The following is a 21931-nucleotide window of genomic DNA, read 5'->3' on the forward strand; positions in this document are numbered from 1 at the left end:
TAGAAAGTTAAACACTTCTAAACAATTAAAAAATACAGCAAAATACCAAAGGAAGTGATTGATCTCCTTGTCATAGTGTCTTAGCAGCAAGAAAAATAATATCCTTCCAGGAAGATGTCAGACAGCTCCAGAGCTATTGAGCTCAATATGAGTTAACTGCCTGATAAACTATGGCCTGGGTAATGCAATGGATGAGATGAAGTGATCCACTGTTTTTTCCCTGGCTCCAGTGCTGTGGATGTTGTGCATATTGCAGTCATCATGTCTTTGGAAAAGGCCTTAATAGCCTGTAACTGTAACTTAGTAAATAGGGGTTAATAAACTGTGAAAAAATTGGTGGGATCTTCTGTTACCGAAGGTGATGTTTTTTCTTTGCCTAAGAGGATTACTTTTTAAACTCAGGTTAGTGGTGCCTTCTGCTGAATCACACTTTTCTCTCAATCATTTAAAACCAAATTGCACAATTCAGATGAAACTGCCGACTGGATGCAGCACTAGCATTAATTTACTGATGCTCACTATATTGGAAAGAATGGTGTTTTATGTAACAGACAAGAACTGTCAAGAACGGATACAAATGATACTGAATAGACAGCAGAGACTGAGCAGTAGTAATGCCAAGGAGCAAAGCACCTTTATTTTCCTACCATTTCATCAGCATACATATTGTGCAGAGAAGATCACACATGGGATCTTCTCAAGCCACATTCTTCTCTTACCCCCTCTGCCATTTCCCTGTGGTTCAGACTGCATGCAGCTGTAGCTAATACTTCTCAGCTTTCAGCAAATCAACTGATTGCTGGAGCTCTCCAAGCAGCGCAGAAGATGCTGTTGACTTTCTTAACAGCAGGAACGAGAGAGTGAGCATGGATAGCGACACAACTATCCTTGAGTCTCTGGACAAAACACATTAAATTATGGAACGCAAAAGGCATTTGATAACGTCACTACATTTATAAAGTGTAAGGCCTGTACATTGCCAATAGAGGTGCCTTTTTATTGGGAAAAGATCTGAAACAGGGAAGGGAAGATCACCGAGTGCTGCAATAGCAAATATTAGATGACTGCTGAGAAGTGTGGTTTGTAACCCCTGGCTTACCGCCGTGGAAAGCAGTGCTTCTGCTGACGCCTGGGAGCCTGGTTTGAGCTTGTTAGTCACGCAATGGAAGAGGGCTGATATGCTATCCTGGGGGGTGAGAAAGAGCATTTCTCATGTTTCTCCTTTTTCAAGGCAGTTCGCAAAGATAAAAAGGTCACTGTCCTAAAAATCTGTAAAGCCGAACTTCCTCTAATAGAGCTTTTACTTTCATTTCTTTCATAGCTTGCTGTTTCCAGAGAACGAATTTCCCAGCATATAGCAGAGAGCGGTTGGCTGACCCTCTTGCACCTCCTGAATTCGGGGAGCAAGGGCAAGGATTTTCTTAGTCTGGGCCCTAGCTGGACAAACTCAATGCTCTCCAGCGGCTTTTCCTAGTTCCCATTTCTAGGCTGGACTACAAGCTCCCCCTGCAGAAAAACACGTAACTAAAACTGGGATGGTTCACAGAGCTCTACAATGAAAGGATGATTTGGGAGAATCTCGCAGAGCAGCCTACACAACTGCAATCCAACAGCTCTGCACTGAGGTCTCCATCTCCTGTGGATGCCTGTTCTGCAGCTTCCAAAGAGGACCTGAAAGACACTTAGTATATGCACAGAGCATATGTAGGCAGGGGGTTGCAGGTATCTATATGCGGCAAGTGCTTTTTGTTTTTAAGCATTTTAAAAACGAACAAGAAACTTCCTTGAAACACGCAGTGTGTTTTTCAAACTCACTCCCCCCACGCACACAAGGGAATATTTGACTGCGTCTGCCAAACTTTGAGAGAAAACCTTGGTCACCATTGTGTGGGCTTATTGCGTCTGTGATTGTCATCCTCAGAAATTTCCTCCTTTGATAAAATTACTTGACCTAGGCTTACCTCCAGGCACATGAAAATAATTCCAAATAAGGATCGGCAGCACAACAAGCTGCTGTGCTGAAGAGGACCATGTTTAGTAGGGATTTCAATCCAAGGTGGCTTTTTGACATCATCACTTCTTGCAGCTACCGAAGTGATACATCTCTCTGCCCCTGTAGCTGTGATGAGTGGTCAGATAAACTGTAGTAAATTAGTTATATCTTTTGCTTTTGAAAATGCAGAGAGGCAAGGTCTTCTCGGTTTGCTGAACACTGGTGAGTAATAAAAAGGAGGTCTTCTTTTGCTTCTTCTCAAAATCCACATGGGTCAAATGTTGCTCCCTACAGGTTGGTTCACTGGGTTGATAATCTTGCTTAGCTACATTATAGTCAAAAGATGGACATGCCTTTGGCTGACAGTTGCCATTACAGGAAAGCAGCATTTGGTGAATAGCTGCTGTTAATATTGGCACTATCAGATATGACAACTGACAGATCTTGTCACCACACAGTCACCAGGATAATAAAAGGAGGTGTTATTCTAGATTCAGTTCCAATAAGCTGTGAAAATACAAAAAACAGCAACTCAGCACTATTGTCTAGTCTAATGATTATCTGCCATTTAAATGCAAGGATAAATACGAATCTGTAAATCTTTTACTTCTTAAAACAAAAAACTTACCCATATCAAAAATAAAGTAGAGATAAATGAGAACTCATTAAAGTTCATCTGAGTTAATCCTGTCAAGGACAGAATGTAAAGTTTCAGATAACATCAGAGGCACGGAGATTGAAGGGAGAGAGGAAGAAATCCATGCATATCCTCATGGCAGGATTTGAAGCTAGTGCTTTGGTCTCAGAGTGAAGTTATTATTGGGCTGGAAGAAGCCTTTGCCACAGTTTGTGATGAGTGTTGCAGGCTTGCTGTCACTCTGGGTGCTCGAGGGTGAGATTAATATCTCTGAATAAAAGCTTTAGTCTCTGAGCACTCTGAATCTCATCTGATATTCTTATCTGAACTTTCAATATACTTACATTATTTATGACATCGTATCAGTACCGAAATAACTAATGCTAAGCCTGAAGACTTCCACTTGTCCTCTGTAGGCTGCCAGAAACAATCACTCATCTTTCCCAATAGGTAACTGTTCTAATTTCTCTTTTTCTTCAGTGTATTTTGCAACGTACCAGCATCTCTAAGAAACCGGCTCAAGTGTCTCTGTATCTTGCTTTTGCTTAGTGTTAGGGCACTGGGCACAGACTACCCCGGGCCAGTTTTAGAGATACCTGCTGTTTTGGCCATGTGTGATCTCTGTTCAGAGGCGAGGATTATGCTAACGTGGCTGTGGTGCAGCAGTTCTCTCTTGCTCTCTTCTTGTAGCACATCACAGTTCCTTTATACTTTGAGCTGCTGATACGATGCAGGAGGATTCCCTTGGTGTTCTGGTCTGAGGGGGAGCAGAGTGGATGTTCCTGCAGACTGGACTTAGTCTAAGGCATGGTCATGGGTGACTGAGGGGCTGGCTTCTTAGAAACATTGGCCCTTTCAGTCATAAGCTTGTTTTCAGGGAGGAGAGATTCAGAGAAATTCCGCAAATGAATAACTTGGCTTCAGAAGGCTTGTCCATTTAGGAAAAGTAAGTGAATGAAAACAGAGGTTAAGAAAATAGAAATATAAGGTAGCTGAAATTTTAGACAGCTCAGCCTCCCCTAAACCCTTGGGAATTAAACACTTCCATCCTATGGTTCTAAAAACACTGAAACATGGAACTGAAGTATTGGTAGCTCAGATCCTTTCATCTGTGTAGGTGGAGGTGCAAAATCTGCAATGGATCCTAGCAGGAAAATACTCCAAGCAACTGTCCAACAGTCCAAGTGCATTAGGCCAACCTGGACAGTGCACAAAGCTTTAAAACAAACTGGAAAGAAAGAATAAAGACAGGGTGAGAAATGAGACAAAAGGCAGGGTGGATTTGGCAAAAGGTAGAATATGCAGGACCAGTTTGGCTTGTCTTTTCATGAATGATTTCCTAGCTCTAACCTGTTGAAGGTTTGGCATTTCTGTGAGCTTGCTTCATGCCTTCTGAAAGGACTCGGGAGGAGTGGCAGCTTGCAGGATTAAGTGCATGATACTAAGAGGCATTCAGAGTAATTCAGGAACCGTTCTGCCACCTGATTCTTACCACATGCTGCTGTGGTAAGGATCACAGGGATTCTCATCAAATCTGATCAAATCTATAGAGACTTGAGAAAAGCATTACACAGATTGTCAGGTGGGAATTGTTAGGAGACTGGGATTAGTGAAAGAACTATGAAGTACCATAAAAGAAATGGGCTGAACACAGTGAGAAGCTCACAGAAGCAGGGGACTGATAATGAGTTCTCCTAAAAGGGAAAGAAGTGATGCTCCAACAGCTGCACTTCAGAGCAGACGCAAAGAAAGGACTGAACAGGGAGAATACATCTTGTAGGCAGAAATCTAAGTTTTGTCCAGATCAGCAGAACAAAGTTTAGCAGAGATAACAACATTATCCCAGTATCAAGACCCAGGGAAGAGACTTAATCAAACTGAAGAACACTGCTGGTGTAAGAATAAGTATTTCTAAATTGGCTGTTGAGGCCGCAATGGAGAAGATACCCAAGTATCTGAGAAATGACGTTCTGAAAAGATGCTCCAGACATTGTTTAATTACTGTCCATACTCCTAGTGTAAAAGAGGAGCTCATGGGAATACCCCACAGCTGTCGGGGGGGGGTTCTGACCCATAGCGTGTGTTTCAGCAAGCACTACTGAATATCCTGCCCTCATTGACCTTTTTGCATATGTTCACAGGCTTTACTTGTGTGTGGTAGCACAATGGGGATCAAAGTCTAGAGTTTTCTCTTGAGGAGAGGAAGTGAGAGCATAAGAACAGAAAAGGAAGATGACAAATGCCTGGAGGAAATTCCACAATCGGCCCGGTTTCCTCCACCACTGCCTCCTCCCTCCGTGCTGTCTCCCAGAACCTGGAAAATCAAATGCTGAGCTGGCAATGCCAGCTGCTTCCTCAGTGTCCTACTCACTCACTCCCTGACCCTGCCATTCTCCTGCCCATTTTCTTCTCATCCAACACCTTGCTTGTATCTTCCAGGAAGACTGATAAAACACCGCTCAGATCAGCTCCTGGCTCCCTACCCTCTCTTGTCTCAAACCCAGAAGTACAATAACGTTTCCTGTAAGCCCTTTCTGTCCCTGTCACGTGCTTGCTAACATGTCTCACCCCTTTGACTCCTGCTAGGTCACTCCTTCGAGACATTTATTTGAAGGTGTGCGTCACAACCCTGAGCTGGCCAAAACTTCAGAAGGGATTTTCCCAAAGAACAATAACTGTCAGATACAAAATTAGGCTTTCTTTCTTTTCTATTCTTAGAGAATTGTCTCATCTTTTTAAATAAGGGTAGAAATAAAAGGGGTTTTTGTTAAACAGATCTTTGCCATCCACTGAATGTCAGCAGGATGGCTCCTTCTGTCATATTTGTTCTGAGTAAGGCTGGTTTACCAAGTTGCAGCAACATCTCTCATTTTTCTTTTGGGTTTCTAGGAAAGGTATCTCTGTCACCTTAGGAGTCTGGCTGTGTATGTGCTCCCTACTCCCCCCAACTGCCTGCCAGTGCCTTCTGCCTGCAACTGGGAAGCTCATCTTGGGCTGACTCCATTGCATCTGCTCCCTTCAAAAGGCTTCCTCCTGGCACAGGTTTTCCATACCTTGAAGGCTTGGATGCTGCTCTGCTGCTGGTAGTTCTGGTCCTCACAGCTCAGAAACTATCTACATAAATGGAAAAGGTTCAGAGATAAGCAAGGAGGATCATCAAAGTTGAGATAATCATGTTATCTGGGACACTGCAGCCCCAAAAAGCAATGATCAGATGGAGGAGGAAAAATATGTTAAAGGTCTACAAAAATCTGCTGATTATCCCAGGAAGAGTGCATAGGACCAACACTTCATTATCTTTTCCAACACAAGAATGGGGGGGCATCAGATTAAATTAGTGGGAGTCAGGTTCAAAAAACAAATACAAGATCAGTCTTCACATAAATTCTAAATCCTTGAACCTCCTTTTCAGAGATTCAAGGAGAATAACTAAAGAGAAGCCACAGGCTTAGGAACATCCCAACCTAAAAACTGTCAGCACCTTAGAGCGTACCAGAGGGAAGCGCCGTTAGTTTTACTTTATTCTGATTTGTCTCTGGACTGCTGCTTGAACCATTCTTGGAGCAGGATTTGGGCTGGACGGGCTGTTGATCTGAAACCACACAGCTACTCCCACAGGCCCAGCAGAAAGCCCTGAGGTCGGAGCAATCAGCACTCAGCAGACAGGCTCATCCTGGATGGGACAGCAGCCAGCCTGCCACTCAGTGGTGCTTCTGGTGCCTTTGCCAAGACATTCTTAGAACAGTCTCTTTATTTCTATTCCAAATATGCCAGGAAATGTTAAGTATACACACACACGCACACACAAGTTTATTGCCTATATCTAGCTGTCATTTATGAGGCGTGTTCAGATAGAGTGAAGAGCACCATGTGCACACCATTATTTTGGATCATTTTTTTGCATTCTCCACAGTCACTTACTCCGGATACTGCAGGACCATTTAAGACATAGAAATCTGACTAGGAACAGGACAACTCTCCCATCTATCCACCAGATACTTTGAAACTTGCCAAAGAGCCCATTTTTAATTCACTGTTAATCAGAAAGGATATTTAATTAAATGAAGTGCTGCAGGAAAATTCAAGTTTGATAAACACATCCGTATTCTGGAAAAAAAGTCATATATACACATATATATAGATAAAGAGCAAAATCACTCTGAAACTAATGTATATGTGATTTCTGATGTCTTGCTGATGGTCCTGAATTCACAGTTTTCTTACCTAAGCATCACTGTCAAGATGGCCAGTCTGTAGCTCCTGAAACTGGAGGGAAGACAAGGTGAATCCACAGAAATGCCTTTACTCACTCAGCATGGGTATCTGAAACATCTAGATCACAGAATCACAGAATGGTTAAGGTTCTAGGGGACCTCTGGAGATCATCTAGTCCAACCCCCCAGCACAAGCAGGGTCACCTAGAGCACGTGGCACAGAATCACATCCAGGTGAATTTTGAACATCCCCAGACAAGGAGACTCCACAACCTCTCTGGGAAGCCTGTTCCAGTGCTCTGTCACCCTCACAGTCAAGAAGTTCTTCCTCATGTTCAGATGGACATTTCTGTCCAGTTTGTGCCCATGGCCTCTTGTCCTATCACTGGCCACTACTGAAATGCCAGGCCCCATCCTCCTGACTCCTTCCCTTAAGGTAGAAGGTGCCAGGGTCACTCAAGGCAGGGCGAACTCAGAAGTACTTGTGCAGCTCCAATTAATTGCACTGGTGGTGAAATGTCACTTGCCTCATACCTGGACCTTGAGTTAGCCAAGTTACTTGTACTTACCTCGCTAAGGGTATGTTACCCAAGCAAAAAAAATTCTATCTCATAATGATGAGGCCTATGTTATCAAGAAATGAGTCTCTGCAAGTTATTTGAGCTTGTCTGCTTGAAACTGGCAGAGTCCCCCCCAAAAAAACAAAGAGAGGGAGTAATTTAGTTGACATTAAGAAGGTTTATTCTTTCATCTCTTGGCAATACCATCTACAGGCTACTAATGCTCACAGCAGAACAGAAACCTATAATCAAACTGGATATATGATTATTTTTGCTCATGCATTGTCTGTACGATATCCTACTGCCCGCCTGACTCTTTTTGTTTAGCACCTTCAGGAGGCTACATGAATACAAAGGAAATCTGATCTAAAGGCAAGATAGGAGAATAAAAGGAAAGAAATTCTGTGTTTTCCTCTTATGTCCCAGTGCATTATCAAAAGCTGAGAACTTCTGCAAAAGATGTTTAAGATGGAGGCACCACATCACAGAGGAGGGAACTGACTCATACCTCTTACTAGGAATCTACAGTACCAAAGGAAAAAAATAAATGTGTACAGTCACATTTCAATGGACAACTCCAAATGCTGCTAAAAGAGTTTATTAAAGACTGTACTAACAGTTCTTGTAACAATGGCACATACATTGATTCAAAATCTTGACAAAGAGTGTGGAGTTTTGAAGAGCATTATTGTAATACACCATGAACAAGAACAAAGCAGATGTGCAGTCTCTGAACTCTACAAGCAGACCCGTGAAATACAGGAGTCCTGTCATACAGCTGTACAAGAGTCAGAGAAAATAGAAAATAAAATACAAAAAAAAGTCATTCAATACACAGTCCTTGAATTTATTGACAGTATTACAGTACTTTATGGGTGAGGACTGGCTCATTCCAGCTGTACTTTCCAAAGTACAAGGGCAGCTGAAAACAGAGAGGGAGAAAAAAAAAAAAACAGGAAAATCAGGTACAATAATCATTACTCCAGTTCTTTCTGCTTAGGAACCTTCAGTCATAAATTCTGACATCCCTGCAATCACTTTGCTCAAGGCATCACTTTCACACTATTGCGAAAACATTTTTCAGTGGTATAATTAATCACAGAATAATGATGATCACAGCATGGCTAACAATAACTTTGATATCAGAGCATAAGGGACCCGCTGCACCTTGACCAGTACTCGAGGACTCACAGAGGGGAGGCGTGCTGTGCTCTCCTGAACAAGCCATCAATTCTGGGGTCATAGTGAGTAATGATTGCACTGCTCCAGGGAAAGAAAATGCTACAGAAAGCCTGCAAATATTAAAATATCCAAACCCACATTAAACTAACAGAAGAATATTGGTGAAAAAAAAGGTGTATAGCAGCCTTATTATTTCTCATTGCCCTAAAGTTGTTCCCTTCCTGACTACGTTGTCACAGTAGCCGAAGTGTGACTTGTGGAGTTTGGCAGCTTACAGCACCCTCATGTTAATGCAAGAATCCCAGCAGCATTCAGAGATTTATATTCTCCAAAACACACCATCTGATCACAATAGCAGGGCAGCTGCAAACTGATCCTGGAATGTGGCATTTGCAGCCTTTGGCTACAAGATCTTAGGCTCCTCTGCACTTGTCCCACTGGTCTTGCCCATGCTCACAGCAGCATGTCCATGGTCATACATTCATTTGGTGTGCATCTTCAACACAAAACCATATTTTTAAGTAGACATTGCAGTGTGTGTGTATCACACTGGGGCACTGGAATAATCTCTGCAAAAATATCCCCATGGCAGATCCACAGTACATGAATTCAAGGAGGAATAACTGCTTTGCCAAAACCCCAAATGATTGTTCTCCTCCCAGCTTCCATGTAGTTGGTTTGCATTGTAGTGTGATTATGCAGAACCTTTTTAGCATCTGCCAACTTCAGAGATAAAATCACAGTGCTGCGTATCAACAAAATCCAGCATACCCAGCCTCTGGTATAAAATAATGTATATACACAAAGCCAAATTTGCATCTTAAATAAGAAGAGATTGTCTCATTCTCTATAGTGTCTTATCCAGCTACTAAAAAATAAATAATTCACATCAGATTGATGAATTTGTTTCCTGTACAGCACACGTGCGCTATCAGAGCTGACAAAGACAACATGAAAAACCTTTCGTAATTAGTAATAGAGAATTGCAGAACACTTGCACATATTGGCACAAGTCAGAAGAGAAAAGGGAACATTACACAGCTCAGCTCAGGTCCCTTCCTCCGTGGAACGAGACTCAGATTTCAACTTCACAAATTCCCTGGCAACTTCATCATTGGTTCTTTGAGAGAGAATCCGCAGGACCGTGAGTCCGGTCTCATCCATGTGAATCCTGCGCCCGAGCGGGCACCAGCAGGCACAGCTCCCTTTGTCCGCTATGTCTCGGAGCTGCATCACTGCTATGCCCAGCACCCGATCCTCCCGAGCAAAGCAGTAGTCCTTCACACACACTTGGAGCTCATAGGCATCGGGGCCATCTTCATTCCCCAGTATGCTGAAAAATACACAGTGGTTTGTTAACAGCTTCAGCACAATACACTGATTTCTCTGCAAAAAGGTGTCAGCAGCTGCCTAGAGTTCTAGGTGAGCCACAGAAAACTCCCTTCTGCAAACAAACAAACAAACAACAACACCAAAAAACCTCTATAAAATCCAGGTTTGGGGAAGTAGGTAAGGGGAAGAAGACCACGGTTAGAGAGGGAGAAGTGACATATATGGTATATGGGCGTTTTTGCTGTTTCTTGGCTGATAAAGACAACCTGGATATTGAAAATCAAAAGCCAACAGTATTTTAGCTTGCCTTTGCATGTGCTTTTGTGCTAAACTGTGAAATGAGAGAAGCAGAGAACATTAAAGCCATGCTAATCATATTTTCAGGTCAGATAACTTGAAACATTTCTGCTTGTGCTAAAGATTGCTTCATTTTAGTAATTAATATTTTAATTTGACGATTTCAGTAATTAATATTTTAATTAGATGAAGTATTTGTTAAAGATTCAGACCTTCCAACAAAGCAAGACCTAATAAAATTAAATTGCCAATCTTTCTGATACTTCTAAAGAGAAAAAGGCATGAAAATCTCTTCAGTTAAGGAAACCTGTCAGATCTTTTTTCACATCAAAGCAATAAAAAGTTATATGGATAGTCCCTCTCTCCCAAGATGTTTATAATCTTTTGCTGGTCATCGCTACTCCTCTCATTCTTAATGTACAGCTAGGAGAACATTGGTCTGTAGCGTCTTTTGTGGAGCCTTCCAAGAATGAAGATGCCTTGTAAGAATGAAAGCCAAATAGAAAGAGGTCAATATTCAGTGCTTAGAAAGGCTGGAATTGTAGCCATATAAACACTACTAAATCCAAGGGCTGTATCCTTGGAAACAGACTCAGAAAGCATGTCCTGCAGGTCAAATCAAGACAGAAACAAATATTTAGTTTATAAAAACAAATCCAAAATACACAATGAACTTTTAGCCTCAACCTTACAAACAAAAGATACCAAGTTCATTAAAATGATGAAGCGCAGTGAAATATACCCAATACGTTTCAGAAGGTAGCCAAAGGACGCTGCTGGCACCATCTCATTCACAGCAAAAGCTCCCATATTCTAGATTTTCTGGCCAGGACACCAAATGCGGGGCCAAGCTGTTGGCTAGAGTAGCCCTTTTGGTGCTGGCCAAACTGTTTGCTGAACTGGAGGGTCCTGGGTGTGCTCGGCATCCGCACCTCCCAGGTCAGACCTTTAGGCTATTTTTCATACTTACAAGTGAAAAGTTTCATTGTATTTGGGAGCCCAGTTGTTGCTCTTGGACTTGGTTGTGAACTTCCTCTTCTTGTCACTCTGATGGGGCCCAATCATGGTAATTTCAACAAATGGACGGAACATGCCGGATGTTTGCCACTTCAGGTCGTTGGCTGCCACAACTGGAAGACAGAGTCAGAACCTCCTTTCCAGTAAAAGCTCATTTGTCCCTGTCACTCTGGGCACCTTCCCAGCTCCCATAAACTCACAATTCCCTGATCCAGAGGACAAAGTTCACTCTAAAACACACAAGTGTCCCAATACACATGGGCAGGGCTGTCTTGTATTACAACGACAGGCTTTTTTGCTCCTGTTTATAGCTCCTTAAAGAGAATTTAATACTTCAGACAGAAATTGGCTTCTCCTATGTGCAGATTCAAAAAATTAGTCAGAGAAACAGGCATTTGTGCAGCTCCATGAAGGTTGCCCTGCCAATTCTGTGCTTGATGCTAGATCAGCTGCACAGTGATGAAAAAAATAAGGCACCTGGGGCTTGATATAGAAGTCTGTTAAAAGGCAAAATGATATTGCAGGTAAGACCAGCAAAGCATGTATTCTGTGGGTTCTTCCAGAAAGCTTCGGAAAACTCCAAATTATTAGCTCTTTAATCCTCATCCACTCCCAGGTTACTGCAGGGGAAGACTGAAGTGTAGGGAGCATCTGTGAAAGCCACTTTTTACATTACAGTTTAGATTTACCCTGGAGAAGAGAGCATTGAAGAGCTGTTTATGTATATTTTTAGAGAAAATTAAGCAAGTTAAGTAGGCTATAGGCAAGCAAGGGAGACCAAAGAGGAAGAGGAAGCCTGGGATAAATCAGTACTTGGGCTATTTTCAGAGTGGCTCTTCAGGGACCAGTTTGGCCTTCAAGATTGAGAGCAGCCTCTGAACTCTTAGCGGCTCTGCAATCTCACGACTCATGCTGAGCTGTTTTGCAAGTCTGCTCTCTCTTGCTGCCCTGTGCTTTGCAGCACATGCTCAGCTCTAGGGCCTGGTGAGAGCTGCCATCTGATTTTTGTTTACTTCCTATATCGCTGCCAATAAACAACAGGACAGCACATTGCCATGTCACTGCCTGGGCTGGACAAGCTTAGTTGTTGTTTCTCTACATGTTCCTGTTGTGAAACAGAATGGCATTGCATGGTTCAGCCCCGAAATATAACAGCTTCCAAGACTGGAAATCTGCCTTGATACAACCACAGATGCTGAGCAGTAATGCAGGCTTTCTCATACCTTTCACAGTGACCTTGTGTTCCCCAGTTCCTGGATGTGTGTACAAGTCGATCTGTATAGACACTTCACCCACAGGATCATCCACACCAGATCCTGCAGGAAGAAAATTGATATCCCCCACAAACACACAGATTAGGGTTTTTTTGGTACCTCCTTTGGTTTACGGTCTCAGCAAGACAGTATCCTTTCCACAGTGCACCTTCCATAGCCAGCTTTTCAGTTAACATTGATAATGCAACATTAAGGCAAATTAACATCAGGCTCGCATGCCCAATCTCCATGAAACATTAAAAATTACATCCTGATGAGAATACTAGGAAGAAAAAAAATAAAGGAGTCCTAAAATTCAACAGAGGACCCAGAAAGCAAGGATTGTTTTAGAAGTTCCTCTCAAGCTGTTGCATGTACATGCTGGCATTCCAGTGCTGGGCAGCAGCATTCCTCCAATCTCATGGAACCATGTGCTTGGTGGGGAAAACACAGAGGAAGTTTGGGGGGGGGAGGGGGGAAGGGGGAAGGAAGAAGGAAGATGATGGTGATTTGCAGTGAGCCATAATGCAGCCTCACCCTCCGAAAAGCCTCCAAGTTGTATTTCAGATAAATGTTTTTGTATTGTTTCCGTCACAGCATAATGGGAATCCCTTAACTGATGTACGCCATCAAAGGTCAAGAAAAAGTAAGTATTCACACAGCATGTGCCTACGTCCCCCCATCAATTAACCAGGAGAAAAAGAGAGGAAAAGGTAACATGTTACAACAGAAGATCACATTAGCCTTAAAATTCATGTACCAGGATGCTTTCAACTTTTCTACTTTTAATCTGAGTTAGCATGCAGTACAGGAAAGGGTATTTATCTAGTTAAAAAATAAAGATCTCATGTAAACTAAAGAATAGGATTGCTTAGCAAAATGAAAATTAAGTTATGTATGTGGTAAGTGGACCTATTTAACTTTCCCTTTAATAACTGCTTGATCTCAGGTTAACAATTAGTGACGCAGTTCTAATTGGGGTACAGAATAATTGGATACCTATGGAGAAAAGAGCTATTTTGTCAATTTTGATGCTAAAACATATTATGAAATGAAAGAGCTGATGGTAATTGATTGAACTTCACGATAAGGAGCTTGAAGCATATCATTAAATAAATATTTTGATTAGAAGGGTCTAACATCAACTTTTTCAAGAACAAACCACAGGAAGCAAACCCCAGTTCAAGGAGATGACAGGAGGTTGAGAGCTAATCTGTGCAATTTTCTGAAGAGTTTATTACATGGCACAGAAAAACTGCATACAAAGAAAGTCATATTAATATGCAACTAAAATATATGAGCAAACAAAATAAAACTTAATTATTATCTTAGGATAGATACTGATTCTTGACCTAGGTAAAACACACTAGAGTCTCCAGGCTCTAATATTTGTACATTATCTTGCATGTATTTTTTTACCCACTTTGAATTGTTCTTTCTTTCCTGTACATAAGAATAGCGTTAAAATCAGAGGGCTTGATTTTTTTTTAACCTGACCCACTTCATGGTGAAGGTCCCTCATGCATTTTGTCAGTATCTTACATAAGGAGCAGGTAAGATGACTGATACCACATAGATACAGCTAGGCAGATTTTATCAGGCAGCAATTAAACATAAATAGCAGCTACAAAACGCACACATTTTTGTGCTCCTTGGGTGCTTAGGAAGTAAGCCAGGGCTGAGAACTGATGTGAGCCAGCAACCTGGATAGTCATTTAGCAACAGTGCAACCTTGAACTTGCGAAGGAAAAGAAGCATTTTACCAAAGGCATTATTGCCTGGGTCTTTGTACTACTGCATGGTAATGGTGATACATGTCACGGGCTGGTTGGCTAGAAGTGAGACACGGATGCTTCAGAGGAGCGATGGCAGAACTGTCCCGTTACCTTTGAGGGGGACAGACGTAGATGGGGAATTTCCACCTTCCTCTTTTGTCTTTTGAGACAGAGACCATGTTATATTAACTGAAATGCTCTCAGATTGAAAAACAAGCAAAACACTTAATAGCTGTAAGGCAGTGAAAATATTTTAGTCACTTATAATTGTGTGCATACATATGCTTACATATACAGTGAGAAGCAGATTTTAACCTAGACATGGAAGTCTCATTGGTAAGGTAATACTGGAGGGTGAGACTGCAGAGCAAGCCCATGCAATGTGTTACAGATGTGTTTGATCAAATAAGCACACCAACAACCAGAAGATAACCAAAATGTTTTGGATGACATAATATGAGAAATGAAACACAAGACTGAAGTTTATTCTCTTCTCCCGAGCACCCAGCCTTCCTGCTACCCTCCCACCAAAGCCAGATGTTTCAAGCTCGGCCATAACTTTGAGTGCACGTCAGGCATTTCCACACGCCGCCGTGGCAGAACATGCACATGCAAGTCTGAGACTTGAAACACGGCAAAACACAGCCCACGACGGGAGAACGAGTCTGTAGCATCTCTCAAAAAACCAGTCCATTTTCAGGACAGTTTCACATTGCCTGAATAAATGCCAAGCTTCAGGACAGGCTCTCAGGCAGACTTCTCCCATATGGCTCTATCTATAAGGTGCAAGCAGTCTGCTCCGATAGAGGACTGCGGGAATGGGATCTCTAGGAAAGGTTTCCGAGCATGGGCAAGGGGACTTTGAAAGCAAGGTGAGTTTGCAACTAGCTAATGTTGTTATGGAAACAACATTAGCCTTGAACATACCCTTATCAGGAAGAACGTCCTCATTAGCGGTAAACCTAATACCTTTCCCGTCATGCACTGAGACAGGAATTCAAAAGGCAAGAAGCAGGCAGGACAAAGAGAGAAGAGTATGAATTACAATCCCATTAGTGGTGACACACATATACAACAAACATTCCAGCTCCTGATAGACTAAATGATCTCTAGATCTTCTGCACAAGACAGGCTTTGCAGAGCAAAGTTCCCCGAGTACGGAATTGTCCAGATTATAGAGAATTTGTGCTGCCACAACTGAACCGCAGGACTTGATGCAAAACTGAGTCACAGAGGCTGTTCAGAAAGAAGCCTCACAAGCCCGAATACACAACAACTAGCAGTTTTGCCATGTCCTCCCGCAGGCTTGGGGGAAGCTTTACTTCTGCAAAGGAGTCAGAGCCCTGTGAAGCCAACGGCAGCCCTAAGTGAGCACTGCTCCTTCCGCCCCGCCGATGCGCACACAGATCTCCAACCCACTGCACACTCTGGGGCTGCTCACAAGTGTAGGGCAAACCACACCTGCCTTCTCTAGCCCCAAACCCACGAGCCAGTTGTGTCTCTTTCAGAGACACACCATTGCTTGGCCTACAGGCAGTAGGTAGCACAGCTCAAGCTTCTTCTTCCCTGACCGAAACTCTCAGCCTAGCAGGGTCCCAGTACCTGTCCCCAAAGGGTCTCTGGCAAGCTCCTTCACAAAGAAATGCCACCAGTCAGCTATGAGGCAGAACTGGCCAACTCACAAAGAGTGCATCCTATATCCTTAAGTTTGATCTTAATTCTAATCCCTTGTGGATAGAGCAGTGTTTGACCTTTCTGGCCACTGGATGTCATCATTGCTCTGCTGGGACATACAGCCATAGCACTAATCTCTCAAATTCAGGTACCATCCCTTTAGTCAGGTATTTATACCAGTATGTTTCAACCTAAAGGAAAAAATATCATACTACTAAAGGCAAACATAGATCAGTCCCCAAAGGCTTCAGAATTCTTATTGTTTTCTCCAGTGTTTGAGGAATACCAGGGTCAAGTATTCACACACCAAAAGCAGGGTAGCTAAGGAGGGCTTTCCGCTTGTCCCCAGTGCTCAGTGTGGCACTGTACCCAGTTAGCATGGCCTGGGGAGCCACCAGCTACTGAACATTTGGAGGGATTGAAACAGGACTCCAAGCAAAAAGGTGGCAGAAACACACACCCGTGGTGTCTTAAGGCTTTTGCTGTCCAGCCACAAAATTCATACATAAACATCCTGAGATCTTAAATCATCAGTTTCTGTTTTCTGCCTATAACCTGTAACAACATTTGCATCCTCTCCTAAGACCAGCAAGATTGAAACTCTATCAGTGAAGGTCCCTGACTACAACAGAAATTATTCTGTGCAAGAATCCAGAGATGTTTCCATGAAAGTAATGAAAGATAGAGACAATTAACTATTTGCCATTTCCAGATCAGTGAAACAGCACCCTGACTTCCTGTAGAGCTGCCGAGCAACTCCAGCAACCCATCTCAGCAGCTTATAAAATGTTGCCGTAGTGAGTATTTTCTTCCAATACTTAAGATTCATAATCATTTAGCTAGCATCCCATACTGGCTGCACACAAAACAGTGCTTGATTACACCCTCTAAAGACTGCTCCCTTTAAAGGCAGCATGTAGCCCTGTGACTCACAGCATTGCTGTCAATCAGCATTAGTCTGAGCTGCATGAGCTGCTGGAACTGGCCTGTGACATCGGCACCGACTGCCTTCTGCAGCGGGGTTTTGCTGAAATCGTCTCCCACTGCACTGTGCAAGTTTCAGTACAATAACTTCAAATGTCCAAGTCACCCACCCACGTTAATTCATGAAATGTGACTTAAACGAGCACTGAGGGAAAAAGCCACACAACCCTTAGGATTTATACTTCATATACTTCCACACTCTCAAAATGTAAATGGTGAGCAGGAAATAATCCCTTTTTGCTCCCTCCCAGTTTCACAAGCTCTCAAGTGTCACGTTTCTAGAAACGTTACTGCCAAAAGCACTTTGCAACGTGGCAGAACAAGACAGAGCAATTATGAGCAGAGCAGTTAGCTCCATTCAACTTTGCCAACAACAGAGAGAGAGTCTTACCCTGAGCTGTCTGTGTCTGCACAAAGGTTTTGATGAGGGTGTCTGTGGTCTGCGTGTAGAGAGACAACGCGTACCGAAGGGACTGCAAGTCTGGACTTTTCTCCAAGAAGGTTTTCTTCAGACCATTCCCACCAGCATGGAAATATTGCTAAGAGTTAAAAACAAACAAACAAAACACACACACACATAAAAACAAGGAAGAAGGTTAAAGCAGAACTGCAATCTTCACTTACTGTGATGTTTTGCAGATGGAATGGAAGAGCAAATAATAATAATATAGCTCCTACACTGGAAATCCCTATCTGAGATCAGCTAATACTGCTCACTCATGGCTTTCTTCTCCCCAGACTCTTAAATACAAATATGCTGGTTCCAAGCACGTGCCAGTTACTTGAGCCCGTTCAGGTTTACACAAACATGGCAGTATGACTCACTTGGTGCATTTACTGCTGTAACAGCAGCAATGAATTGCTGGCATTTCCTGAACTGGGACAGGCACTATCCTCCCAACCAGTATCTGAGGATGGAGCAAGGCAAGGACGGAGAAGTGGAACCACTTACTTTGATAGTATCCAGTGCAAGATCCAAAACAGCACACTGCTTTGGAGTGAGACTTCTAGTTTCTTCTCTCACCATATGATCCTGCAAACAATTACATGTGAAATCTTTATGCTGTTGCCAGCATCACATCTTTCTCTGGATTCATACTGTGGCTACTGGACCATAATGCTAATTCAGCTATTCAAGGAACACTTAGAAGTCTTTCAGATCCATCACATCATTTATTACAGCTGAACTGGGAAACAAACAATTCCTCTGCTTCTTGTAGGCAAAGAGAAAAGTATGGAAAGAACAGGACAAAAACAACAAATGACATCTTAAAATCACCATTGGTCACTGAGGAAACCCAGAGAGGTGCCTGTCTGCTATTCCTGTTATCCGAGAAGAGCCTCAACAGAGCCCTCAGAGCACCACCTAAAGCAATAGATTCTGTGAACCACGAATTAGACAAAATTGTTTGATGTTTTTGCAGATTTAATTCCTCCATCTACAAAGGTCACTACTTTGTCATATCATCAGTGTAATGGGAAAAATCAGACAAACAACATGCTCCAGGAAATACCTTTGTGAAGAGAAAAAGACGTTCCCATTAAGACTCACCACCTCTAATTATCAAAGCCAGGAAGCTTTGGGAAGCTTCTTTTTCTTGCAGTTGGAGCATATCGCTGTTAGACACCTACTAGGCCACAAGGATGCTTCATCCCTGGGGGATTTCACTGAGCTCTTTAGTGCTGAGTCTAGGTCTTAGAGAAAAGTGGCACGTGTTATGAAGTAGGTTTCCACAAACCCAGACTGAGTTGCTTGAGGGCTGCAGCCCAGGCAGTGATATTTGCGAAGCAGCAGCAGCAGGAAAATCAGACCCAGGCTATTTATGGCTTCTATAATTGGGGCATAGCCCCTGATAAGAGACATTTTCCAGGGGAAACATCCACTAAATTATCTTCAAGTGAAGCATGCCTGGCTAGTTCATGAGTGCACTTCCCACTGATCGGCCTGCTGGCTGTCTTGCACCCTACATCATTTGGGTTATTTCCACTTGTTATCTATCAGGATCCATCTCCTCCAGCCTGATGGATATAAGGCTTCCTGCAGCCTGGGAATAGTGCTAGGCAAACTGGCATGCTCCTGGGAGACCTCTAGCACGTATCTTTGCACAGTGCTTTATTCAAATATACAGAAGCCACTGCTCAAGCCAGCAGCACTTCAGACAAGCTTGCACTGTGCTTTCTTGAGCTCTACAGGCATGCCTGAACTCTTCTCTTTCCCCCACTCTTACTGTTCCTGCTCTGGGAAGCTCATTGCACACGGTTCTGTTGGCTGTACAGGACCTTCTGCTGTGACAAGCTTTCCTTAGGGGAGCAGTAGCTTTCCTCCCTCTTTGCATGAGCAGGGAGTAATTCAGTTGGAGATGATGTGGCTTCACACTTCAGTACACAGAGGGCAAGCCATTCCTTCTCGGTCTGACAGTCTGAGATCCAGCACCACAATCAGCCAGAGCCCAAGGCCACGCTCATGGAGACAACTATTTAGTCAGGGTAGCCATGACCCCCAGGCAGAGCGACTTTCATGTCTGCTGAAACAACTTGCTCCGTCTGCCAGCCAGATCCCCCACACTGCAATAGAAACAGGGTCAGCATTTCTCTCCTGAACAGAAAAACAGCTCATTCACCCCCTAGCTGAGCTGTCACCCAGCCTGTGTCCACACTGTGACAGCACAGCGACACGTCACTGCTTCCTCACAGAGCCTGCCGGTGCCACTTTCTTCAACACCTTATGTAAAAATAGCCAAGTGACTGGACTGGTAATGCTGGCACCTACACTCAGGGGAGCCCACAACTGCCCTTCTCCTGCCCTCTGCTCATCCCACACACTGTTCCTATAAAGGGCTGCACCAAGTGGCACCCTGCACTTCCCAGATTGCAAGACAGGAACAAGTCACAAATACTTCCATCAAATAAATAATTACGTAACTTCGAGAAGACAAAGTCAAAATCTTTTCCTGGTCTCACATATTCATTCTTATAGGCTACAGAGGTGCTCTTGGAAAAAATGTGTAATTAGATCTTGGATGATTTTTCCAGAAAGAGTGGAAGGAAGAGCAGGCAACTGCTGCCTGCTCCACTCATTCCAGCTCCTGGCTGCGCAGGGCAGACAGCAGCAACAGCCCAGTTTTACTTAAGCAAACCAAGCAGACAGGGTTTGACAATAAACAGGAGGCAGATACATGCCACCGAAGTGGCAGTTTCATGGGTGGCTTTCCCAGCATTTTAAGACACATTGCAAAATTAACCTGTCAGCAAGACAGAAGCCTGTGCTCCGCAGGTCTATCAGCCTCAGTTGTTCAGCTGAGTTATCTGACTCACTAGGACTCTTCCCCTCTGTTTTAAAGCAAATAGAGGCTTAAAATGCATGCTGTAATTTTTCCAGATTTTTAGCTGTAGAAGGCACAGCAGAGGGGCTCTGAAGAGCAAGTCACTCAGGCTTTTCCTGCTAGCTTGTATGTGCCTGTGCAAAAGGGCAAGAAATCCACAACATTTATACAAACCCAAACGATTTACACTCCTGTAACACCTTTATTCTTCTGGGAGATCTCATTTGGATGCAGTGCTGGTTGACACCATCTGCTTAAAGTAGAAGTCTCCAGAATAAGGGTGGCCAAATGCATTCACGCTTGTATACAGCTTGCTCGCCACATACAAAATCCCATGTACCTGCACTGCTGCATTTATATATATATATATATATATATATGAGGATATGCAAATAAAGCCTTGAACACTCACCAAGCCTTGACTGATTTGCATGATTATGTGCATTTCTAAAAATGCATGCAGAGTTACTGCAGATGGGCCTCACAGAAAGTGAGCTGAAGACTCTGTTGCTGAGGGATGGCCTTTATCTGACCAGCGCAAATGGACACAGGTAAAGCTTCCAGCTCATTCCTGATAAGAGGCATCTTTCATTACTTTCAGAAATTCCAGTAAATGGAAAATACCGAGGAAGTAAAAGATACCAGTGAATGTCACTGACTACGTCCAAGAATCCTGAGATTTTGCTGCAGATGAAGTAATCTGTATACAAACCATTACCCTTGTAACCTGGAAAGAGTAATGGAGCAAATTCACAGAGCTCTCTCCCTTTGATGCTAGAAGTTCGTGCAGAGAGCAGGGGTGACTTTTCCACCTCCAAATGTCAAGCACTCGTGATTGTTTTAAAATGTGGGAAAGAAAACTGTCAGCAAAAGGGGGTCATTTGAGTACCATGGTCCAGTTCCTGCTCTCCTAGTCTGGCTATAAGGCTCCTCTCTCCTCATTTCTCCCCAAAGTCTCTGCAGAAGTGACATGGAACGTTATAAATGCAGAGAACTTGGAGGTGGCACGTTCCTCTGGAGCCACCAGGTCAGCAGAGAGGCCAGCCTGGCTGGGGAAGTGCATGGGAATCCTCCAGCACAAGGCACAGGAGGGACATCCTCCTTCCCCTGGAGAGCCACACCTGAAGTGTTCATATTGTTGTTGTTAACAGTTCTGTTACAGTCTTAAAATGAATCTGTAGAAAAGAATGCACATCTAATGAAAGCATCCACATATTCAGATTGCTACTAGGATTTCTAATAAGTACGTACTACCTTATATGATTGCATCCTATGTTGGCTCATAAACATGTATATGTAAAATGTCCCTGCCAAACAAGGGAAACAGATAGCAGTGTAAAGACCACTGTAATAAGTGCATGAGACAAAAGGATGTCATGGGAAAAGACAGATGTATTTTGAAATTGCATTGATCACTTAGGAGAACAACCTTTGCCATGGGAAAGGTTTCCTGACAACTCTCCTAGACAGCATTCACCCTGCTCTTCCTTTCAGCATCATTTGTGCCTTGTGACTCTTGCGATTTAAATCTCTTCTTGCAACAGATATATTTTGCAGCACAATCTGAACCACAGCATGTTGCAATCTGGATGTTGTAAGGCGTCACTATTTTCATACCATTCCTGTTGTGAGCATTGAATTAGAGCTTGATTGGGTTACGACGAGGTGGCGTGCACTTAGTAATGCTCAT

The 21931-nt window shown here is 43.1% G+C and overlaps 1 protein-coding gene across 1 annotated transcript in view; it reads right to left on the reverse strand.

The window, feature by feature from the left end:
• Positions 1 to 9359: 9359 nt before the first annotated feature.
• The window catches only part of LOC104575496 (protein unc-13 homolog B), a gene marked incomplete at its 5' end in the record, with an annotated part of 53527 nt that continues 40955 nt past the window's right edge, over positions 9360 to 21931 (reverse strand). The window contains 6 exons of the mRNA XM_088526700.1: positions 9360 to 9919; positions 11186 to 11345; positions 12456 to 12548; positions 15188 to 15244; positions 17310 to 17457; positions 17871 to 17951. Coding sequence (XP_088382826.1) covers positions 9634 to 9919; positions 11186 to 11345; positions 12456 to 12548; positions 15188 to 15244; positions 17310 to 17457; positions 17871 to 17951 — 825 coding nt within the window. The remainder of the gene's footprint in view (positions 9920 to 11185; positions 11346 to 12455; positions 12549 to 15187; positions 15245 to 17309; positions 17458 to 17870; positions 17952 to 21931) is intronic.

The sequence above is a fragment of the Tinamus guttatus genome, unplaced genomic scaffold (genome assembly GCF_059628265.1).
Source record: "Tinamus guttatus ecotype Peru unplaced genomic scaffold, ASM5962826v1 Tinamus_guttatus_pri_ptg000253l, whole genome shotgun sequence".
NCBI lineage: Eukaryota > Metazoa > Chordata > Aves > Tinamiformes > Tinamidae > Tinamus > Tinamus guttatus.